Source organism: Cherax quadricarinatus, chromosome 52 (assembly GCF_038502225.1).
Source record: "Cherax quadricarinatus isolate ZL_2023a chromosome 52, ASM3850222v1, whole genome shotgun sequence".
NCBI classification, from domain to species: domain Eukaryota; kingdom Metazoa; phylum Arthropoda; class Malacostraca; order Decapoda; family Parastacidae; genus Cherax; species Cherax quadricarinatus.
Window position 1 is genome coordinate 11362447 of NC_091343.1, and position 19865 is coordinate 11382311.

General features: G+C 36.6%; 1 protein-coding gene across 1 annotated transcript in view; it reads left to right on the forward strand.

Moving 5' to 3' along the window:
• The window catches only part of LOC138854198 (uncharacterized), a 141953-nt gene extending 122568 nt beyond the window's left edge, over positions 1–19385 (forward strand). Inside the window, exons 35-43 of the mRNA XM_070095991.1 lie at positions 2971–3052; positions 9197–9380; positions 9478–9811; positions 11409–11551; positions 11970–12160; positions 12282–12452; positions 12708–12851; positions 12996–13077; positions 19116–19385. Of these exons, the coding sequence (XP_069952092.1) occupies positions 2971–3052; positions 9197–9380; positions 9478–9811; positions 11409–11551; positions 11970–12160; positions 12282–12452; positions 12708–12851; positions 12996–13077; positions 19116–19286 (1502 nt within the window). The 3' untranslated portion in view covers positions 19287–19385. The remainder of the gene's footprint in view (positions 1–2970; positions 3053–9196; positions 9381–9477; positions 9812–11408; positions 11552–11969; positions 12161–12281; positions 12453–12707; positions 12852–12995; positions 13078–19115) is intronic.
• The last annotated feature ends 480 nt before the right edge of the window (positions 19386–19865 follow it).

A 19865-nucleotide genomic window follows, 5' to 3' on the forward strand; every position in this document is an offset into this window, starting at 1 on the left:
AAAAAGAGAAGAAGAAAAACTTTATAAAACTGGGATGCTTGAATGTGCGTGGATGTAGTGCGGATGACAAAAAACAGATGATTGCTGATGTTATGAATGAAAAGAAGTTGGATGTCTTGGCCCTAAGCGAAACAAAGCTGAAGGGGGTAGGGGAGTTTCGGTGGGGGGAAATAAATGGGATTAAATCTGGAGTGTCTGAGAGAGTTAGAGCAAAGAAAGGGGTAGCAGTAATGTTGAAGGATCAGTTATGGAAAGAGAAAAGAGAATATGAATGTGTAAATTCAAGAATTATGTTGATTAAAGTAAAGGTTGGATGCGAAAAGTGGGCCATAATAAGCGTGTATCCACCTGGAGAAGAGAGGAATGTAGAGGAGAGAGAGAGATTTTGGGAGATGTTAAGTGAATATATAGGAGCCTTTGAACCAAGTGAGAGAGTCATTGTGGTAGGGAATCTGAATGCTAAAGTAGGAGAAACTTTTAGAGAGGGTGTGGTAGGTAAGTTTGGGGTGCCAGGTGTAAATGACAATGGGAGCCCTTTGATTGAACTTTGTATAGAAAGGGGTTTAGTTATAGGTAATACATATTTTAAGAAAAAGAGGATAAATAAGTATACAAGATATGATGTAGGGCGAAATGACAATAGTTTGTTGGATTATGTATTGGTAGATAAAAGACTGTTGAGTAGACTTCAGGGTGTACATGTTTATAGAGGGGCCACAGACGTATCAGAACACTTTCTAGTTGTAGCTACACTGAGAGTAAAAGGTAGATGGGATACAAGGAGAATAGAAGCATCAGGGAAGAGAGAGGTGAAGGTTTATAAACTAAAAGAGGAGGCAGTTAGGGTAAGATATAAACAGCTATTGGAGAATAGATGGGCTAATGAGAGCATAGGAAATGGGGTCGAAGAGGTATGGGGTAGGTTTAAAAATGTAGTGTTAGAGTGTTCAGCAGAAGATTGTGGTTACAGGAAAGTGGGTGCGGGAGGGAAGAGGAGCGATTGGTGGAATGATGATGTAAAGAGAATAGTAAGGGAGAAAAAGTTAGCATATGAGAAGTTTTTACAAAGTAGAAGTGATGCAAGGAGGGAAGAGTATATGGAGAAAAAGAGAGAGGTTAAGAGAGTGGTGAAGCAATGTAAAAAGAGAGCAAATGAGAGAGTGGGTGAGATGTTATCAACAAATTTTGTTGAAAATAAGAAAAAGTTTTGGAGTGAGATTAACAAGTTAAGGAAGCCTAGAGAACAAATGGATTTGTCAGTTGAAAATAGGAGAGGAGAGTTATTAAATGGAGAGTTAGAGGTATTGGGAAGATGGAGGGAATATTTTGAGGAATTGTTAAATGTTGATGAAGATAGGGAAGCTGTGATTTCGTGTATAGGGCAAGGAGGAATAACATCTTGTAGGGGTGAGGAAGAGCCAGTTGTGAGTGTGGGGGAAGTTCGTGAGGCAGTAGGTAAAATGAAAGGGGGTAAGGCAGCCGGGATTGATGGGATGAAGATAGAAATGTTAAAAGCAGGTGGGGATATAGTTTTGGAGTGGTTGGTGCAATTATTTAATAAATGTATGGAAGAGGGTAAGGTATCTAGGGATTGGCAGAGAGCATGCATAGTTCCTTTGTATAAAGACAAAGGGGACAAAAGAGAGTGCAAAAATTATTGGGGGATAAGTCTGTTGAGTATACCTGGTAAAGTGTATGGTAGAGTTATTATTGAAAGAATTAAGAGTAAGACGGAGAATAGGATAGCAGATGAACAAGGAGGTTTTAGGAAAGGTAGGGGGTGTGTGGACCAGGTGTTTACAGTGAAACATATAAGTGAACAGTATTTAGATAAGGCTAAAGAGGTTTTTGTGGCATTTATGGATTTGGAAAAGGCGTATGACAGGGTGGATAGGGGGGCAATGTGGCAGATGTTGCAGGTGTATGGTGTAGGAGGTAGGTTACTGAAAGCAGTGAAGAGTTTTTAAGAGGATAGTGAGGCTCAAGTTAGAGTATGTAGGAAAGAGGGAAATTATTTCCCAGTAAAAGTAGGCCTTAGACAAGGATGTGTGATGTTACCGTGGATGTTTAATATATTTATACATGGGGTTGTAAGAGAAGTAAATGCGAGGGTCTTGGCAAGAGGTGTGGAGTTAAAAGATAAAGAATCACACATATAGTGGGAGTTGTCCCATTTGCTCTTTGCTGATGACACTGTGCTCTTGGGAGATTCTGAAGAGAAGTTGCAGAGATTGGTGGATGAATTTGGAAGGTAGTGCAAAAGAAGAAATTTAAAAGTGAATACATTTATGAAGGGGTTCAGGGAAACCGGCAGGCCGGACTTGAGTCCTGGAGATGGGAAGTACAGTGCCTGCCCTCTGAAAGAGGGGTGTTAATGTTGCAGTTTAAAAACTGTAGTGTAAAGCACCCTTCTGGCAAGACAGTGATGGAGTGAATGATGGTGAAAGTTTTTCTTTTTCGGGTCACCCTGCGTTGGTGGGAATCGGCCAGTGTGATAATAAAAATAAAAAAAATATATAAATATATATATAAATATATGTCGTGCCGAATAGGCAGAACTTGCTATCTTGGCTTAAATAGCAACGCTCATCTTGCCATATAGGACAAGTGAAAATTTGTGTATGCAATAATGTCGCCAAAATCATTCTGAACCATATCGAAAAAAATATATTTCACTGTGTTTGTATAGTATTAAATTATTGTAAACAGATCTAAAATATATTTAGTTGGGTTAGGCTAAAATAAATTGCTCTTGTTATAATAAGATTAGGTAAGTTTTCTAAGATTCTTTTGGTGCAAAATTAAAATCTTTTACGTTAACCTTAATAATATGTATAATATATATATATATATATATATATATATATATATATATATATATATATATATATATATATATATATATATATATATATATATATATATATATATATATATATATATATATATATATCAATGTCCTTCTCACAGGATCATCTCTTATTCGCATGATGAACTTCTTCCTGACAGAGAAAACGTTAAGGAAGGGCCTCTCTAACTATCTCAACGGTCTGTAAGTACATAAATATTCTTGTGCATAACGTATTTTGCTAAACCATTGTCATGTATAGGCACTGGCGAGGGTCATTAAATTTTCCTTGGTTGGATTTGTTAATAAGGTTTAAAGATTTGCGAATGTAAGAGAATCATGAAGTATGAAAATTACCTTTTCTACACCTGTCAAGAATGCTTTACTATTTAAAGCAGCTATTAAGGTAAACTTTCATTGTATGTGCAATGAAACATGCAACTCTCGGTGCCTATATGTCTGTTTTTTTTACCACTGGTAAATTATTAATTAAAGTTATTTCTAAATTTACTCGGTAAATCCGCGTATATCCTCAGTTAATTTTGCAGGAGAGAGTTTCAGATGTTTGATCTTTTTAATAATTACATGTACTGTCAGTTACAAACGTAGATCAGCAATCGCATATTCTAGACTGATATAGTAAGAAATTGGTAACTGATATACTGCATGGCAGTTGGCATCTCTCCTCTTGTATAAGTAAGGTTAAAGTGTGGTAAATAAACCATACCACGGGTGGGGTTTGAACCCGCGGTCAGAGAGTTTCAAAACTCCAGACCGTCGCGTTAGGCATGGGATTTAGAAATTAGGTTTAGTAATAAGTTATTTTAGAAGTCATTCTCTAGCAAGGGGCTAAAAATACTATTCATTTTTTGGCTTTGACTGTTGTATTAAGTATCCTAGTTTTGGGCAGTAAGATAGGGTGTTTAGCATAATCACCCAATTCAGCATTTTGTAACCTACCTCTGCGCCTAATTGCATTGTTCTCTAAATACAGATCCAATTTCTCTGTTATGGAACCTTTCACAATTTTTCTTTCCATCATCAATTTAATCTCATTTCAATAGATTTCCTCCTGTACCCTCTTTATCCAATATTCAAGAGGATGTGAAAACTTATATGATATATTCATCTTGTTTAGAAATTTAAACACCAACTTAGTTACATTGATTAGTTTGGGTAAAGAAGAATACCTATTTATATCAATGGCTAAGGGAGGACAAACTATTGGAGCAGTGGTCACAGTGATTTCAACAGGAGCAATATACGCCTTTTGTACAGGCCAATTAGCTTTATTTACCAACGAACTCGGTCCTTTAAACCATGATACAGCATTTACAAATTTAGCATAAGGTAAACCTCTGGACAAGAAATCGGCTGGATTTTCCTCACCAGGTATGTGATTATGATGACCCAAACTATTATACTTCTCTTGCATCTGATTAATTTCAGCGACTCTGCTTTGTACGTACACAATTTTACTGTTTCCATTACGAATCCATTGTAAGGATACCTCATTATCAGACTAAATTACAGTGTCGCTAATATTTATTTCCTGCAACTTATTTCTTATATAATTAGCTAATTTGACACCTACATAAATGGCTGTTAATTCCAACTGAGGTAAGGTATGTGATTTAATTGGAGACACTTTAGCCTTAGACATAACAAGAGAAATAACACTATTACATTGAAGATAAGCAACTGCTCCATATGCCAATTTTGAAGCATCACAAAAAATGTGGAGTACATTTTTCCCATTTGGATTGGCCACCCGGCGTGGGAACTCCAACATTAGAATTTTCTCATAATCACCAATTAATTCATCCCACCTGTTAATGAATTCCTCAGGTAGAATTTCATCCCAAGCACATTTAGGTTTCAATGCTTCCTGTATTAATAATTTCCCTCTTATAGTAAGGGTTGACACTAAACCTAGTGGATCAAAACATTTGGAAACTTCAGCAAGCAAAACTCTCTTAGTTAATTTATTGGGCATACTGTAATTATTAGGTTTTAACATTAACAAATCTCTCTCAGTATCCCAAGTTAAACCCAATACATTACTGCGTTTTTGCACTTCATCTCCAGGGTAATATTTACTTATTTTGTCCTTCAGTTTGGACGAATTACTATTCCATTCTCTCAGAGGCATATTTGCACTTTGCATTATTTTATTAGCCTCTCCAAAGTCATTAACAGTTCCTCTTCAGTTGACGTCACACCCAGGAAATTGTCCACATAAAATTATTTGCTCATTACTTTACTCAATGGACTTCCCGAACATTTAAGGTATGCATTTATCGTCGCTTGAAGTAGGAATGAACTGGATGTATGACCAAATAATACGCTCCTAAAGCGAAAGGTTTTCAGAGAGCTAAGTGGGTCAATAGGATTCTCAGGCCATAAGAAGTGTTTACAATCCCGATCAGCCTCTTGTAAACCCACTCTTAGGAAAGCTTTACTTATGTCAGCCGTAAAGGCATAATTCTTTACTCTGAAATTTAATAAGATATCTCCTAATTTTTCTGTCAACGACGGACCTGTCATCAAACAGTCATTTAAACTAGGTACATTTTTGTTACTCCTGACACTACAATTAAATACAATCCTCAGAGGAGTGGTCTTAGAATCCTTCTTCACTCCGTGATGTGGCAAATAGTGACCATAAATTTTGGTTTGCTCAGGAGGTACCTCTTCTATAAATTTATTAATTAACTGCTCAGCAATTATATCATTATAGGCAGTTAACAATTCTGGTGTCTTACTCAGTTCGCGGAGCTGAGCCTTTAACTGTCCATATGCCATTCTGTAATTAGTGGGCAATTCTGGATGGTTCAGTCTCCACGGAAGTCGTACCCAGTATTGTCTAGATTCAAATTTTACATCTCTCAGGTATTGCTCCTGAGTAAAAGAATCGTCTGGATTTTCTTCATTTACATTTATTCCAATGCTGTCTAATTCCCAGAATTTATGCACTGGCTCAACACCATCCTCTATGGAAGAATTATACTGGGGTACGATTTCATGAGTAAGACACACAGTTATGGTATTTGTAGTTTCATCTAGTCATGAATTATTATTACGAGGAATCCTACCATACATTACATGGCCTCCTGCAGTCTTCAAAAGGGTGACACCACATTTCTTTACCATACCCTTTACAAAGGAGGCATAATAGTCACTACCTATCAAAATATTTATTGGGCCTACAGAATCATCACTTACACCAGAAGGTGCTAAATTTACATTATGTGAAAGTCTTTCTGTAGCTTTACTAAGTCCTATTGTAGATATTTTCTCTGGAAGTCTATCTACAATTACTGCATTAACACGTTTTTTCTTATTGCCCATCCTGACAGTTACATAAACAGTGTCATACAATTGAGCCCTTTTATCCGAGAGAAAACCAGATAATTTTAAAGTTGTGGGATCTCCCATCTGTACTTTCATACCATCAAGACATTTACGTTTAATGAAAGTACCCTGGGATCCCTGGTCTAATAATGCAGTTACATTTTTTGATTTATGCCTTTTATCATCAATTTTTACCTGTAACACAGGTAAGGCTACTTCAGCAAAACCATCATTATTAACATTAGCAGCAATTTTTACATTAGGTACTGTTGTGTCAGGATTGTCAACATTATCATTATTATCAACATTATCATATAGACCTTTACACATGACTATATGGTGTCTTCCTTTGTGACATTGATAATAGAAGTTTAATTTGGAATAACAATCCTTTACATTGTGATTATCTAAACACCTGATACATCTGTCAAGTTCCTCCAATCTTTCAACTTTATCATTCCATGAATTGTATGCATTGCAATTCTTAGAAAAATGAGTACCCTTGCAGAAGAGACAATCTCTCTTTTCTTTGACTGGTTTCTTATTAACTGGGCTACTCTTAGGAGGATACTTATTCTTCTTACCTTGTGGAGAATCATTATTTCTGATTCCTGCTAATTGATATGCATCTATGCAACTCTTTTTAGGAAATGAATTTTGATTATTACCATTGGGATAATTTTTCCCTTTGTGAAACTTGACGGATACCTCAGAGTTATTATGTGTTGCATCTTTAAAATGAGTTGGTTGGCTGGTCTGCAACTGCACAATTAATTCTTGTAGACCTAGTCTTATTTCCTCCAGACCAAAATAACCCTTGTGATATTTGTTTGAGAACCATTCAAGTGTTTTATAGTTTAATTTATTCTGTACAATGGCACTCAATAACCAGTCTGATTCCTTCAGATTATATTTATTACTTAATGTTTTGAGGGTGCCCTCCAGTTTAACTCTAAACTGCTGTAAACCTTTGTAAGTATGATCTGGAGATTTTAAATTAATAATGATATTCACTAGATCCAACCTACTTTGTTCTATATTACCATAAGTGACTTTCAACAAGTCAACTGCTTCCTTGTAAGAGTCATTTACATTGGGAAAGGCTTGTATGAGTATGTGAGCATCTCCTCTTACCTGTCCTTTGAGGTAAAATAATTTAGTTACACAGGCTAGGTCACTCCTGTCATGCACAGCTGCTTTAAAAATTGACCAAAATTCTTCCCAGTTTTCTCCAGGATTAAACAGGTAAACATAGTTCTGGGAGTTTTGGCAAAGACATATTATTTGTTGGAGCAGACTGATTAACTGCCTGGTTTACACATTTTAATTTATTCAAGGCCTGACTTTTACAAGAAAGAATCTTTTCTTCTAATTCATAATACTGATTAATCATGAGATCTACTTCAGTCTCATCTACACAGTTTACTAACAAATTTCCTTCATATTTGTTGTAATATAATTTGTATGAATCATATCTATTACCTAAAGCATCTAAATACAATTTTAAATCATCAGTATTCACAGTTTCTTGATTCATTAATTCCAAGCACTTATTATATGCCTTGGTTACATGAACTTTCCTAGCCTGTAGTGATGCTTTCTTTACTCTATATCCATATGCTTGTCTTATACATCAATTTCCTCATTTTCAGCCATGATGCAATGTATTAGATTCAACCCAATCAATAACACTGACAAAACCTACCTTTGAATAAATCCCAGCTGCTTGAGCTCAGCAATTACATGTAAAAAAGTGTAATATAAATTTTAAATGTACATTAATACAAATTTGGCTCATCAAAATTAATATTATACAAATTAATAAATCCTTGCCAGAATTTGGCATAGCAAAATTATTATACACAATATAATCTTCAGACACACTTTTCTTATCAATTACACATACACTGATATAAATCTTGGCCAGAATTGTCTTATCAAATTAATATTATACAAATACATTAATATAAATCCTAGCCACTTTGGCTTTGCAAAATTAATATTATACACATTAATATAATTAGTTACACTAGACTTACCAAATTAATATTGTAATAATTATAATCCACTACACTTTAAGTAAATTTGTGAACTTAACATCCACCTTCTTCTGTCATTTCACATATAATTATTAAGTAATTAACTAATTAATGACTTCACTAATTACCTCCGGTTCAAGAAGGACCAACGGGCAAATTAAATGTTGAAAATTGCATTTATCTGTATGTATAGTTATGTACATAACAATAAATGAACATAGATAATTATTATTTATCAGCTAGACAAGTAGGAATTTGGGACACCTAGGTCGCAAAAATGTCCCCCTTCGATACCTATCACTGTCATATCCACAAGTTGCTCTGGACCTATTAATTAAATGAATTATACATCACCAGGAATTCTGGTAAATATATAAATTTGTGGACTGTGTATTAAATTAAAAAATGATTATATATAAATGCACATATACATAACAGAAGGAAAATATATCTTAATATCACTCACGAATTTGACTGGATATTAAGTTGTATCATACTCAGAAAAACTTCACTAACTAAATTTATGAAAACACTGGCCAGAATTATACACAAATCTAGAGAGCTTATCTGAGGTTCCTGGAGCTGTCTTGTCCAGTCGCCTGATATCTCAAGCTATGCAGGAATGCACATCCAACAATTTTGCCTCCTATTTGAGAGGCGTCAATCCAATTTTAACCTCTAGAGCACGAAAAATGCTTCCCATTACATTAACGTTGTATCCAATTCAAAACCACAAAATGGCGACTGTCTCTTCTTTTTTTCGATAACATACTTCTTTTAAAAATACAATATAGGGCATCTATTTACCTATAAATTACCGTATTTCCGGAAAATATATACAGTATTTTCCACATGTACAGTGCACATAATGCACTTTTTAGTTCCAAAATATTTTCCAAAGAGAGTTTATGTATTTCTTATTCAGCTTTGTAAAAATATAGCTTGAATGTTTCAGGAAATATAAAAGTGCTGAGCAAGACGACTTGTGGCATTACCTGACAGAAGCTGCTCATGAAGATGCCGCACTGCCGTCAGGCATGACAGTCAAGAAGGTCATGGACACCTGGACGCTGCAGATGGGTTACCCTGTCATCAAGGTTGTGAGGAGCTCAGACGGCACCTCGGCAACCCTCACTCAGGTTTTAATAATTTACTAATGTTATGTTGTTCAAGAGACAAACTCTTATAACATTTTAGAATGAGAGGGACACATAAATGAGTTTCATACTATTGCAGGAACGATTTTTATTGGTAAAGAACGAGAACTCGTCAGACACCCATGACTACAAGTGGTGGGTTCCACTAACATACACGAGTCAAGATAACACTAATTTCAACAACACTCAAACACAAGTATGGATGAAGGATTCTGAGGCAAAGATCACAGTCTCTTTGCCAAGGAAGGACCAGTGGGTCATCTTCAACGTACAGGAGACAGGTTATTATAAAGTGAACTATGACGACGACAACTGGAACTTGCTCATTCAGCAACTGAACAACGACCACAAAGTTATCCATTTGATAAACCGTGCTCAGATCATCGACGACGCCATGGACCTCGCACAAGCTGGTACGTCTTTGTTTTAATGTGAGGGAATGTGCTTTTTTGCTGAAGGTCTTTTGGTGGGGTCACTGTTATGACCAGTTTCAAAGAATAGATTATTATTTTGATGCTTATTAGTATGCCATATCTTTTGTTATTATTTTTTAATGAAAAAGACATTGTTTCAGATTTTTAATAATTTGTCTTTTGCAAGTATCTGTAAAAAAATATATTCAGCTGTTCTGAATTTGTTAGAAAAGATAACATTGCAGTTAAAGTTCCAAATAAAAAGAAAGAAGATACATTAAATAACACTAAAAGCAAGAAATGTATTGCTCTACAAAGGCTATTGTTTTTTATATCATCTGAAAAATGCAACTTTCAAAATCAACTGACTCCACTTCTTTTCTTAAGACCTATAATTACTCTAATAGGGATATGTTATTATAACACCAAGTAAATGCGAAAACAAATTCAAAACGAAAATTTAAATAAAATTTTAGTTGAAAATAAAGATGCAATTTTACGTAAGTTTAATCAAATTAAAAACGTTTAGACTAGAAACAAATGATATTTACGTGTTCCTAAAGGGAGGTTAATGGAAAAAGGTATAACTTATCACAACTTTGGCTTGATGAGAACTCAAGCCACACCATAACAGCACATGTGTGGCTGACAGACAGTGAGACACTTAGTGTTTGTAAACTAAACTATCAGCGTATTAAACACCTGGAGATATACTTATCATGACGTATTTTCAGCGCTCTACAACCCTTACTGGTTTATAACTTAATTTCCTTATAATAATAATAATAATAATAATAATAATAATAATAATAATAATAATAATAATAATAATAATAATAATAATAATAATAATAATAATAATGACAATTAATAATAGTAATACTCTCAATGTATATTTCCTGCGGCACTTAAGTGGAGGACTCAATGCAGTCTTTTTTGGTGGGAAGAAAATCCTTCAAATTCTCTCCACTCAAGGTGCCAGCCAGAGTACATAGTTAAACTATTTAAACCAAATAGTTTAACTATGCACGAATATCGCAAATTGTTATGCTATACACTATAACAGGGAATTATTAAAGAAGAAAGTAGTATACCTCACATGGGTTTAACACTTTTTTGTAAGTATTAATAGAAGATTATTTTTAAATCTATAGGATTTGAAAATAATCCGATAATTTTCCACATTGTCTGCCAGTTTACAGACATTAAGTAGATTGAATCATTTTCAAAGAACCTCATAGATTCACCAGTTTCTTACCTATCCATAGCGAAAGATGGGCTAGGTTCCACTGCTCTACTTGTTTCCTAACCCAGACCCAGAACTTGCATACCTGACTAATGCACACCTTTGTACAGTAAAAAATTCATTGCAGCAACATTTATTGATAGATCCTAAAATAAAACATAATTACTAATCAAAACAAGCATATACCATTAAATATTTTGTCCACAAGTCAACTAATGCCCAAACAAATTGAAAAAAAAGTCATCGACATATTATTTTTATTTAACTATGACCTAATGTCAGTATCAATCTTTATTAAAATTAATGGATTTAATTTTTTTTATAAATTTACTCTTAATTATATCCTACCAGGTCAGTTATCCTATAACATAGCAATGGGCGTGAATACCTACTTGAAAAACGAGGAAGAGTACGTCCCATGGGAGTCTGCATTGTCCAACCTCAACTACATCAAGAGAATGTTTACCCGCTCAGGAAACTATGGAGCTCTTAAGGTAGTCGTTACTTCAGTTAAAATAATTGAGAAAATGGATATAAGTTATCTGTTATTTGTGTACCCACGTCACACTTCCAGCATCAACCATGGCCCTTCTGCTCCATCTTGTTGACAGAAAGGTCATTGTAATGATCTAGGATTTTCTTAGAGTTTTGTACCAATTAAACTCTTATAGAATATCGAGCTGTGAATTACTAGGAGGTCGTTCTGTTTCATAGATAAGAGCAAGTGACGTAGTACACCAAATAAAGCAAAATGTACAAGGCTTATGCATGCATCTTTCAGTGTATATTTCGATCTCCATTAAAAGCTTATTCATTCATATACTTGGCATAACAATTTCCAGATAGCCTGTGTAAGGGAGTATCTAAGTCCGAGTTTTAAGTGCTTTTTATCTTTACCACTCCGGAGAACAGAACTACTTGCTCACCCTCCTGACTCCTCTGTACGAGTCTGTCGGCTTCCAAGACAACATGAATGACCCTCATCTGGAGCAGTTCAAGCGGGTCAAGGCACTGACGTGGGCCTGCAACCTAGAGTACCAGGACTGTGTCAGTAACTCTGTTTCCCTCTACCACAAGTGGATGCAGAACCCAAGTGACCGCAGGTAACTTTTATAAACAAACTCAGATACAGTTAAAGAACTTCGTATTTTCTCCTGTAATTGCTGTTGAATGCTTGAATACATTTTATGTGGATAACAGCTCTGTTTTTAATCATATACGCAGCATCGTGTCGCCAAACCTGAAGAGCACAGTGTACTGCACCGCTATTGCTGCTGGTGGTGAGAAGGAGTGGAACTTTGGCTGGAACCAGTACCTCGCCTCCAACGTTGGCTCTGAGAAATCTCTACTACTGTCTGCTCTGGGATGTACCAAGAAAGTCTGGATCCTGTCTAGGTTAATTCAACTTATTTTTTCATTACTTGAAGTGAATTTATTAAATATGTCTATTATTCATTGAAAGTTTATCAAAATTTTAAAATACAGATGCTTTAATTATAGATTAATCAAATAAAATTCCTTGTCGTAGATAGTTAAAATCGATTTTTTATATACACCTCCGTTATGATCAATTAAATTTGATTAATATAATAAAAATATTGAGTATTAATTACTATGCAGTTCAGGTGAAGAGCTAAAATATTCGCACAGGTACCTCGACATGGCTTTCACAAACAGCAGCGGTATTAGGAAACAGGATGCAGGAACAGCGTTCGAGGGTGTAGCCAGGAACAGTGTAGGACACTACCTTGCCTGGAACTATATTAGAGAGAATTGGGAGAAAATTATTGACTAGTGAGTATGAAAATCTATCTTTTTTTTCTGTTAGGACGAGTATATATTTCTCCAAATGACACACGGCTTACTTTTATTCTTTTTGTAATGGAGAACTTGAAAGAATAAAATACATCTCGCCATAACACAGACTTTAATTTTCAGCTATGGGTCCGGCCTATTTACCATCCCTCGCTTAGTTAAATCGACTACTGAGTCCTTAAACACAGACTTGGAACTGAAGGAGGTGAGTCAACATACCTAGTTGTTGTGAGAGGTAAAATTAGTAAATTTACAAGGATCATTGCGCCATTAATAAGCAGCCGTCGCTCCGGTTTTAATTTTAATGTCTTTGTATTGAATTGTGTTTTTATTAGAACTAGTAATCTCACCCACTCACGAAATTGACAGGATTCGAACCAATGGAAAATTTGTCCTACAACTAACAGGTCAGTATTTTAACCACTTTACCGTGTTAGTCAGCGTGGTTTAGTTAGAGTACTGGCCTGCTAGTTTTAGGACTGACTTGCTGTGGGTTCGAATCTTACCCGATCCATGAATCGTTTAAAATCGTATTATTACAATTTCTCAAGTCAGTCTCACACTCTGGGAAGCCAAGGAAGATGACCAAATCAATTAGAACACTTGGCTACCGAATTGTGAGGCTTTATAGAACGTGGTTTTACTGGAGGCATCACTTTGGTGGGATGTCCCAAGTAGTAGTACCGAGGCATTAGCCGGATTATTCTACCCTTGCTTTATATCTTGCAACATTTTCATATTTTTTTGTGTGTTAGCCATAAATATGGAGATTTTATAATGGAAGGCATTGGTTGAAGTCCCTGTAGTCATTAGTGTAGAATATATAGCCAAAACTATAACTATTATAGTGACACATTTTGAAGGTAACTGATACTTTGTACCTTTTCGAAGGCTGTCATATACTTAATGTTTTTCAACAGGGCATTAGGCTTCATGCTAAAGCTTCTGGTTTTGTTAACATTATTGTTACAGCGCGTGTGTAAGGAACATTTCAGAGAATACCATTAAAACTGTTATTTCACAGTTCGTTAAACACTAAAGATATAATTTAACGGATATGATTAAGTCTCAACTTTATTTGTTATTTATATCCTTTGGCTTTAATACTAAAAACTCCTCATTAGCTCACAACTTAAATACCTTCTTGGCACAGACATCATTGTTTATTAACCCCAACGAACAAATGACTGCCTTTTTTAAGAACTCGATTGTGGTTTACCTGGTATTATGGAACTGTGAACATAAAAAGACAATAGGCTGCAGCATGACAAAATGGTAGTGGGAGACATTGATAGTATGAAGGATACTGTGATGGTACGTAGAGACGTATGACAGAAAGCAACATCTAATTCTGTTAGAAATGTTTTACAATGCATTAAGTTGCTAATGTTATAACGGACGTTGCCACCTTGTACATGATGCCACATAATTCCCTCACATGGCGAGAATTATGTAAAAGATGCCATTGAAAATATTGATACATGCCATTAAATATAATGTTAGCGGAGTCTATAGGGTTAACAGCTGCTCCACCAGCCCCTGACATGGGGTGGGTATCATCACTTAACGAATCATCTTTCGTGAAAACCCGTGTCATGGGATTTTCCTTAAAGATTATGTAAATCAACGAGAGGTGAAAAACTGAATGCAGTTAAAAATGGAGTTATCTAAAGTTATTCCTCCATCTCTCCCTCGCAAAAATCGTTATATTTATGGTAAAGATACATACAGCATAATGTTATTCTTTAATGGCAACGTTTTTCCCAAACAGTGGCAATTCTCAAATAATGGTGATAAAGCATTTGTCTCATTATAATGTCGATATTTTATCCCATATCGCTATATTTACTTATGTAAATATAGCGATATTATTTTACATAACTTCAGAAAAGTTAGGTTAGTGTTGGTGTAAAATAAAATTTTATTCAAAAAATTTGCATAAATATATTAAATTTTTATTTCAAGCAAACGGAGAGTGTGCAGTGGTATAACCAGACAAATAATAATCAAAACTTAACGAAGGAAGAGAGGAAGTGTGAAATTATATCGGAGTTTAGTGAAGTGAATTATTTACTCTGATGAGCGAGATATAAACTTATTTTAGATTATCATAGGCTATTCCATGATCATTTTTTTTTTTTTTGGTTAGGGAAGAGAGTGATTAGTTTGAAATGGAGTGAGAAAAGTAAACAGTGAAGAGACAGAACATTTTGTTGGAAAAAGACATAACAAGTAAATACTACGGCATTTTACTGGAAATGTTTCAATCCTGGAATCTTAGTCAGTCCCAGTGTTCCAGGACCGAACGATCTGTTTGTATTTCGGGTCTTTTTCCAACAAAGTGGTATGTGATACCTATTGGTATGTGATACTTATTGGTATCACATACCACTTTGTAAATGTGCATCACGGCGATAGATATGTTAAAAATATGGAACAATAAATATATGGAATACCTGGAGTTTACCTGGAGAGAGTTTCGGGGGTCAACGCCCCCGCGGCCCGGTCTGTGACCAGGCCTCCTGGTGGATCAGCGCCTGATCAACCAGGCTGTTGCTGCTGGCTGCACGCAAACCAACGTACGAGCCACAGCCCGGCTGATCAGGAACTGACTTTAGGTGCTTGTCCAGTGCCAGCTTGAAGACTGCCAGGGGTCTGTTGGTAATCCCCCTTATGTGTGCTGGGAGGCAGTTGAACAGTCTCGGGCCCCTGACACTTATTGTATGGTCTCTTAACGTGCTAGTGACACCCCTGCTTTTCATTGGGGGGATGGTGCATCGTCTGCCAAGTCTTTTGCTTTCGTAGTGAGTGATTTTCGTGTGCAAGTTCGGTACTAGTCCCTCTAGGATTTTCCAGGTGTATATAATCATGTATCTCTCCCTCCTGCGTTCCAGGGAATACAGGTTTAGAAACCTCAAGCGCTCCCAGTAATTGAGGTGTTTTATCTCCGTTATGCGCGCCGTGAAGGTTCTCTGTACATTTTCTAGGTCAGCAATTTCACCTGCCTTGAAAGGTGCTGTTAGTGTGCAGCAATATTCCAGCCTAGATAGAACAAGTGACCTGAAGAGTGTCATCATGGGCTTGGCCTCCCTAGTTTTGAAGGTTCTCATTATCCATCCTGTCATTTTTCTAGCAGATGCGATTGATACAATGTTATGGTCCTTGAAGGTGAGATCCTCCGACATAATCACTCCCAGGTCTTTGACGTTGGTGTTTCGCTCTATTTTGTGGCCAGAATTTGTTTTGTACTCTGATGAAAATTTAATTTCCTCATGTTTACCATATCTGAGTAATTGAAATTTCTCATCGTTGAACTTCATATTGTTTTCTGCAGCCCACTGAAAGATTTGGTTGATGTCCGCCTGGAGCCTTGCAGTGTCTGCAATGGAAGACACTGTCATGCAGATTCGGGTGTCATCTGCAAAGGAAGACACGGTGCTGTGGCTGACATCCTTGTCTATGTCGGATATGAGGATGAGGAACAAGATGGGAGCTAGTACTGTGCCTTGTGGAACAGAGCTTTTCACCGTAGCTGCCTCGGACTTTACTCTGTTGACGACTACTCTCTGTGTTCTGTTAGTGAGGAAATTATAGATCCATCGACCGACTTTTCCTGTTATTCCTTTAGCGCGCATTTTGTGCGCTATTACGCCATGGTCACACTTGTCGAAGGCTTTAGCAAAGTCTGTATATATTACATCTGCATTCTTTTTGTCTTCTAGTGCATTTAGGACCTTGTCGTAGTGATCCAGTAGTTGAGACAGACAGGAGCGACCTGTTCTAAACCCATGTTGCCCTGGGTTGTGTAACTGATGGGTTTCTAGATGGGTGGTGATCTTGCTTCTTAGGACCCTTTCAAAGATTTTTATGATATGGGATGTTAGAGCTATTGGTCTGTAGTTCTTTGCTGTTGCTTTACTGCCCCCTTTGTGGAGTGGGGCTATGTCTGTTGTTTTTAGTAACTGAGGGACGACCCCCGTGTCCATGCTCCCTCTCCATAGGATGGAAAAGGCTCGTGATAGGGGCTTCTTGCAGTTTTTGATGAACACAGAGTTACATGAGTCTGGCCCTGGGGCAGAGTGCATGGGCATGTCATTTATCGCCTGTTCGAAGTCATTTGGCGTCAGGATAACATCGGATAGGCTTGTGTTAATCAAATTTTGTGGCTCTCTCATAAAAAATTCATTTTGATCTTCGACTCTCAGTCTGGTTAGCGGCTTGCTAAAAACTGAGTCATATTGGGACTTGAGTAGCTCACTCATTTCCTTGCTGTCATCTGTGTAGGACCCATCTTGTTTAAGTAGGGGCCCAATACTGGGCGTTGTTCTCGATTTTGATTTGGCATAGGAGAAGAAATACTTTGGGTTTTTTTCGATTTCATTTATAGCTTTTAGTTCTTCCCGCGATTCCTGACTCCTAAAGGATTCTTTTAGCTTAAGTTCGATGCTTGCTATTTCTCTGACCAGTGTCTCCCTGCGCATTTCAGATATATTGACCTCTTTTAGCCGCTCTGTTATTCTTTTCCGTCGCCTGTAAAGGGAGCGCCTGTCTCTTTCTATTTTACATCTACTCCTCCTTTTTCTTAGAGGAATAAGCCTTGTGCATACATCGAGTGCCACCGAGTTAATCTGTTCTAGGCATAAGTTTGGGTCTGTGTTGCTTAGTATATCTTCCCAGCTTATATCGGTTAGGACTTGGTTTACTTGGTCCCACTTTATGTTTTTGTTATTGAAGTTGAATTTGGTGAATGCTCCCTCGTGACTAAGTCTCATTTTGTCGGTCTGGGGCTCCACGCATACATGTCTGAACCTCAATTATGTTGTGATCTGAGTATATTGTTTTTAATATGGTGACATTTCTTATCAGATCATCATTGTTAGTGAATATGAGGTCTAGTGTATTCTCCAGTCTAGTAGGCTCTATTATTTGCTGGTTTAAATTGAATTTTGTGCAGAGATTTAAAAGCTCGTGTGAGTGTGAGTTTTCATCAGAGCTGCCTCCTGGTGTTATTACTGCAACAATATTATTTGCTATATTCCTCCATTTTAGGTGCCTTAAGTTGAAATCGCCCAGGAGCAAGATGTTGGGTGCAGGAGCTGGAAGGATAATTTTGATACGGTGGATAGGGAAGCAATGTGGCAGATGTTGAAGTGTATGGAATAGATGGCAGGTTATTTAAAGCAGTTAAGAACTTTTATATGGATAGCGAGACTCAGGCTAGGATATGTAGGAGAGAGACAGAGATTATTTTTCAGCAAAAGTAGGATCTATACAGAGATGTGTGACGTCACTATGGCTGCGTAATTATTCAAAGATTCTATATAGCGTTGTAAAGGAAGTAAACGCTAGGGTGTTAGGGAGACGTGTGGGATTGAAAGATAGTGAATCTAGTACGAAGTAGGAGTTACCATAGTTGCTTTTTCCTGATGACAAATAATTTTGGGAGATTCGGAAGAGAAGTAGCAAAGATTTTGGGAGGGTATGTAAAGGAAGGAAATTAAAAGTAAACTTAGGAAGGAGCAATATAAAAAAAAACAGGCAATAAGAGACTGGATACCAGATTGGAGGAAAGAAGTGGACTTGTTGGCAGATGGTTCTGTGAAGAATGTGAACCATAGATTTAATGAAGGGACAAAGGTAGGTAATGCACTGAGGTATCTGTTGAGAAAAATAACTTTATCCATGGAGGCAAAAAAAAAAAAATGTTTCACCAGAGTGTAGTGGTACCATCACTCTTGTGTATGTGTCAAGCACGAGTTTTGAATGATACAGCGAGAAGGCTGAAAATAGCAGAAATGTCGTGTTTGAGGGCAGTGTGTTGCGTGAATATTCTGAGTTAGGAGATTAGGAGGTGTGGAGTTACCAACAGTTTTTTTCGGAGGTCTGAGGAGTTGAGATGGTTTGGACATTAAGCGAGGATGTCATATAATAGGATGACTGTGAGGGCATAAAAATCTCGGGTGGATGGAAGAAGGGGTAAGGATCTTTCTAGAAAAGGTTGGAGAGTGGGGGTAAACGAAATTTTGGATGCTAGGGACTTGGACATCGTACAGCCTTGTGCGAGCGTGTTACATAGAAATGTCGCTATGTAGAGTCAGAGTGAATGTAGCTGAGAGACGGACAGATATGCCCGAACTGAACGCTTTTTTAGAGAAAGGAGAAACTATAATGGATTCAGTTAAATGTATGATATGGTAAATACATTGTGTAAAAGTGTGTATTAACGATATTATTTATTCCTAGGTGGAGTTGTTCAAAGAAAAGTACTCTGAAAAACTGGTAACTGCAAAACGAGCTGTTGATCAAGCCATTGAGAGAACTGCCAACAATATTGCCTGGATGAACAACAACTACATGGTCATCGTTCAGTGGCTCAAAGACCATGGTTACTATACCCAGCTTAACAACCAGTAAAATATAATATATGCGTATATACCTGATCATATTTAGAAGACTAAAGTTTTGGATTTTTATTAATTTGTATTACACTGTATAAATAAATTTATATTTATACCTGCCTTTGTATTCCCATCCATTTGTATATTTGTGCAATTATTAATGTATGATAAAACAATATAAATTATGAGATAGGTCACTGTAACTTGGATATGACACATGTGCCACTTCGAAAGTCACCTGCTGGTTAAAGCCTATTGGCTACACGAGGGCCGTTAAGCCTGCATACAACCGGTTCATAAGTCAGGAATATTTGAATCCCTAAAACAGTGATTAAACTTTTCAAGTGTATATACAGTAAAAGAAAAATTAGCTTTCGGGGTCTATATTCTGTGACGACATATTGTTGACAGTGGAGCACAACTTAACTACGTACGTCATCGGTCTTTTCACATAGTTCGTGTTCTTTATAATTATTATCCATTTGTATGTAATTTCATTTCGGAATTTTTAACCTTATTCACTGCTTAGACGGTGGCGTGGGCAGACGTTTGTGAGTCGCTCCTGACCAGTTACACTTGGGTAAATTGGTGGTGT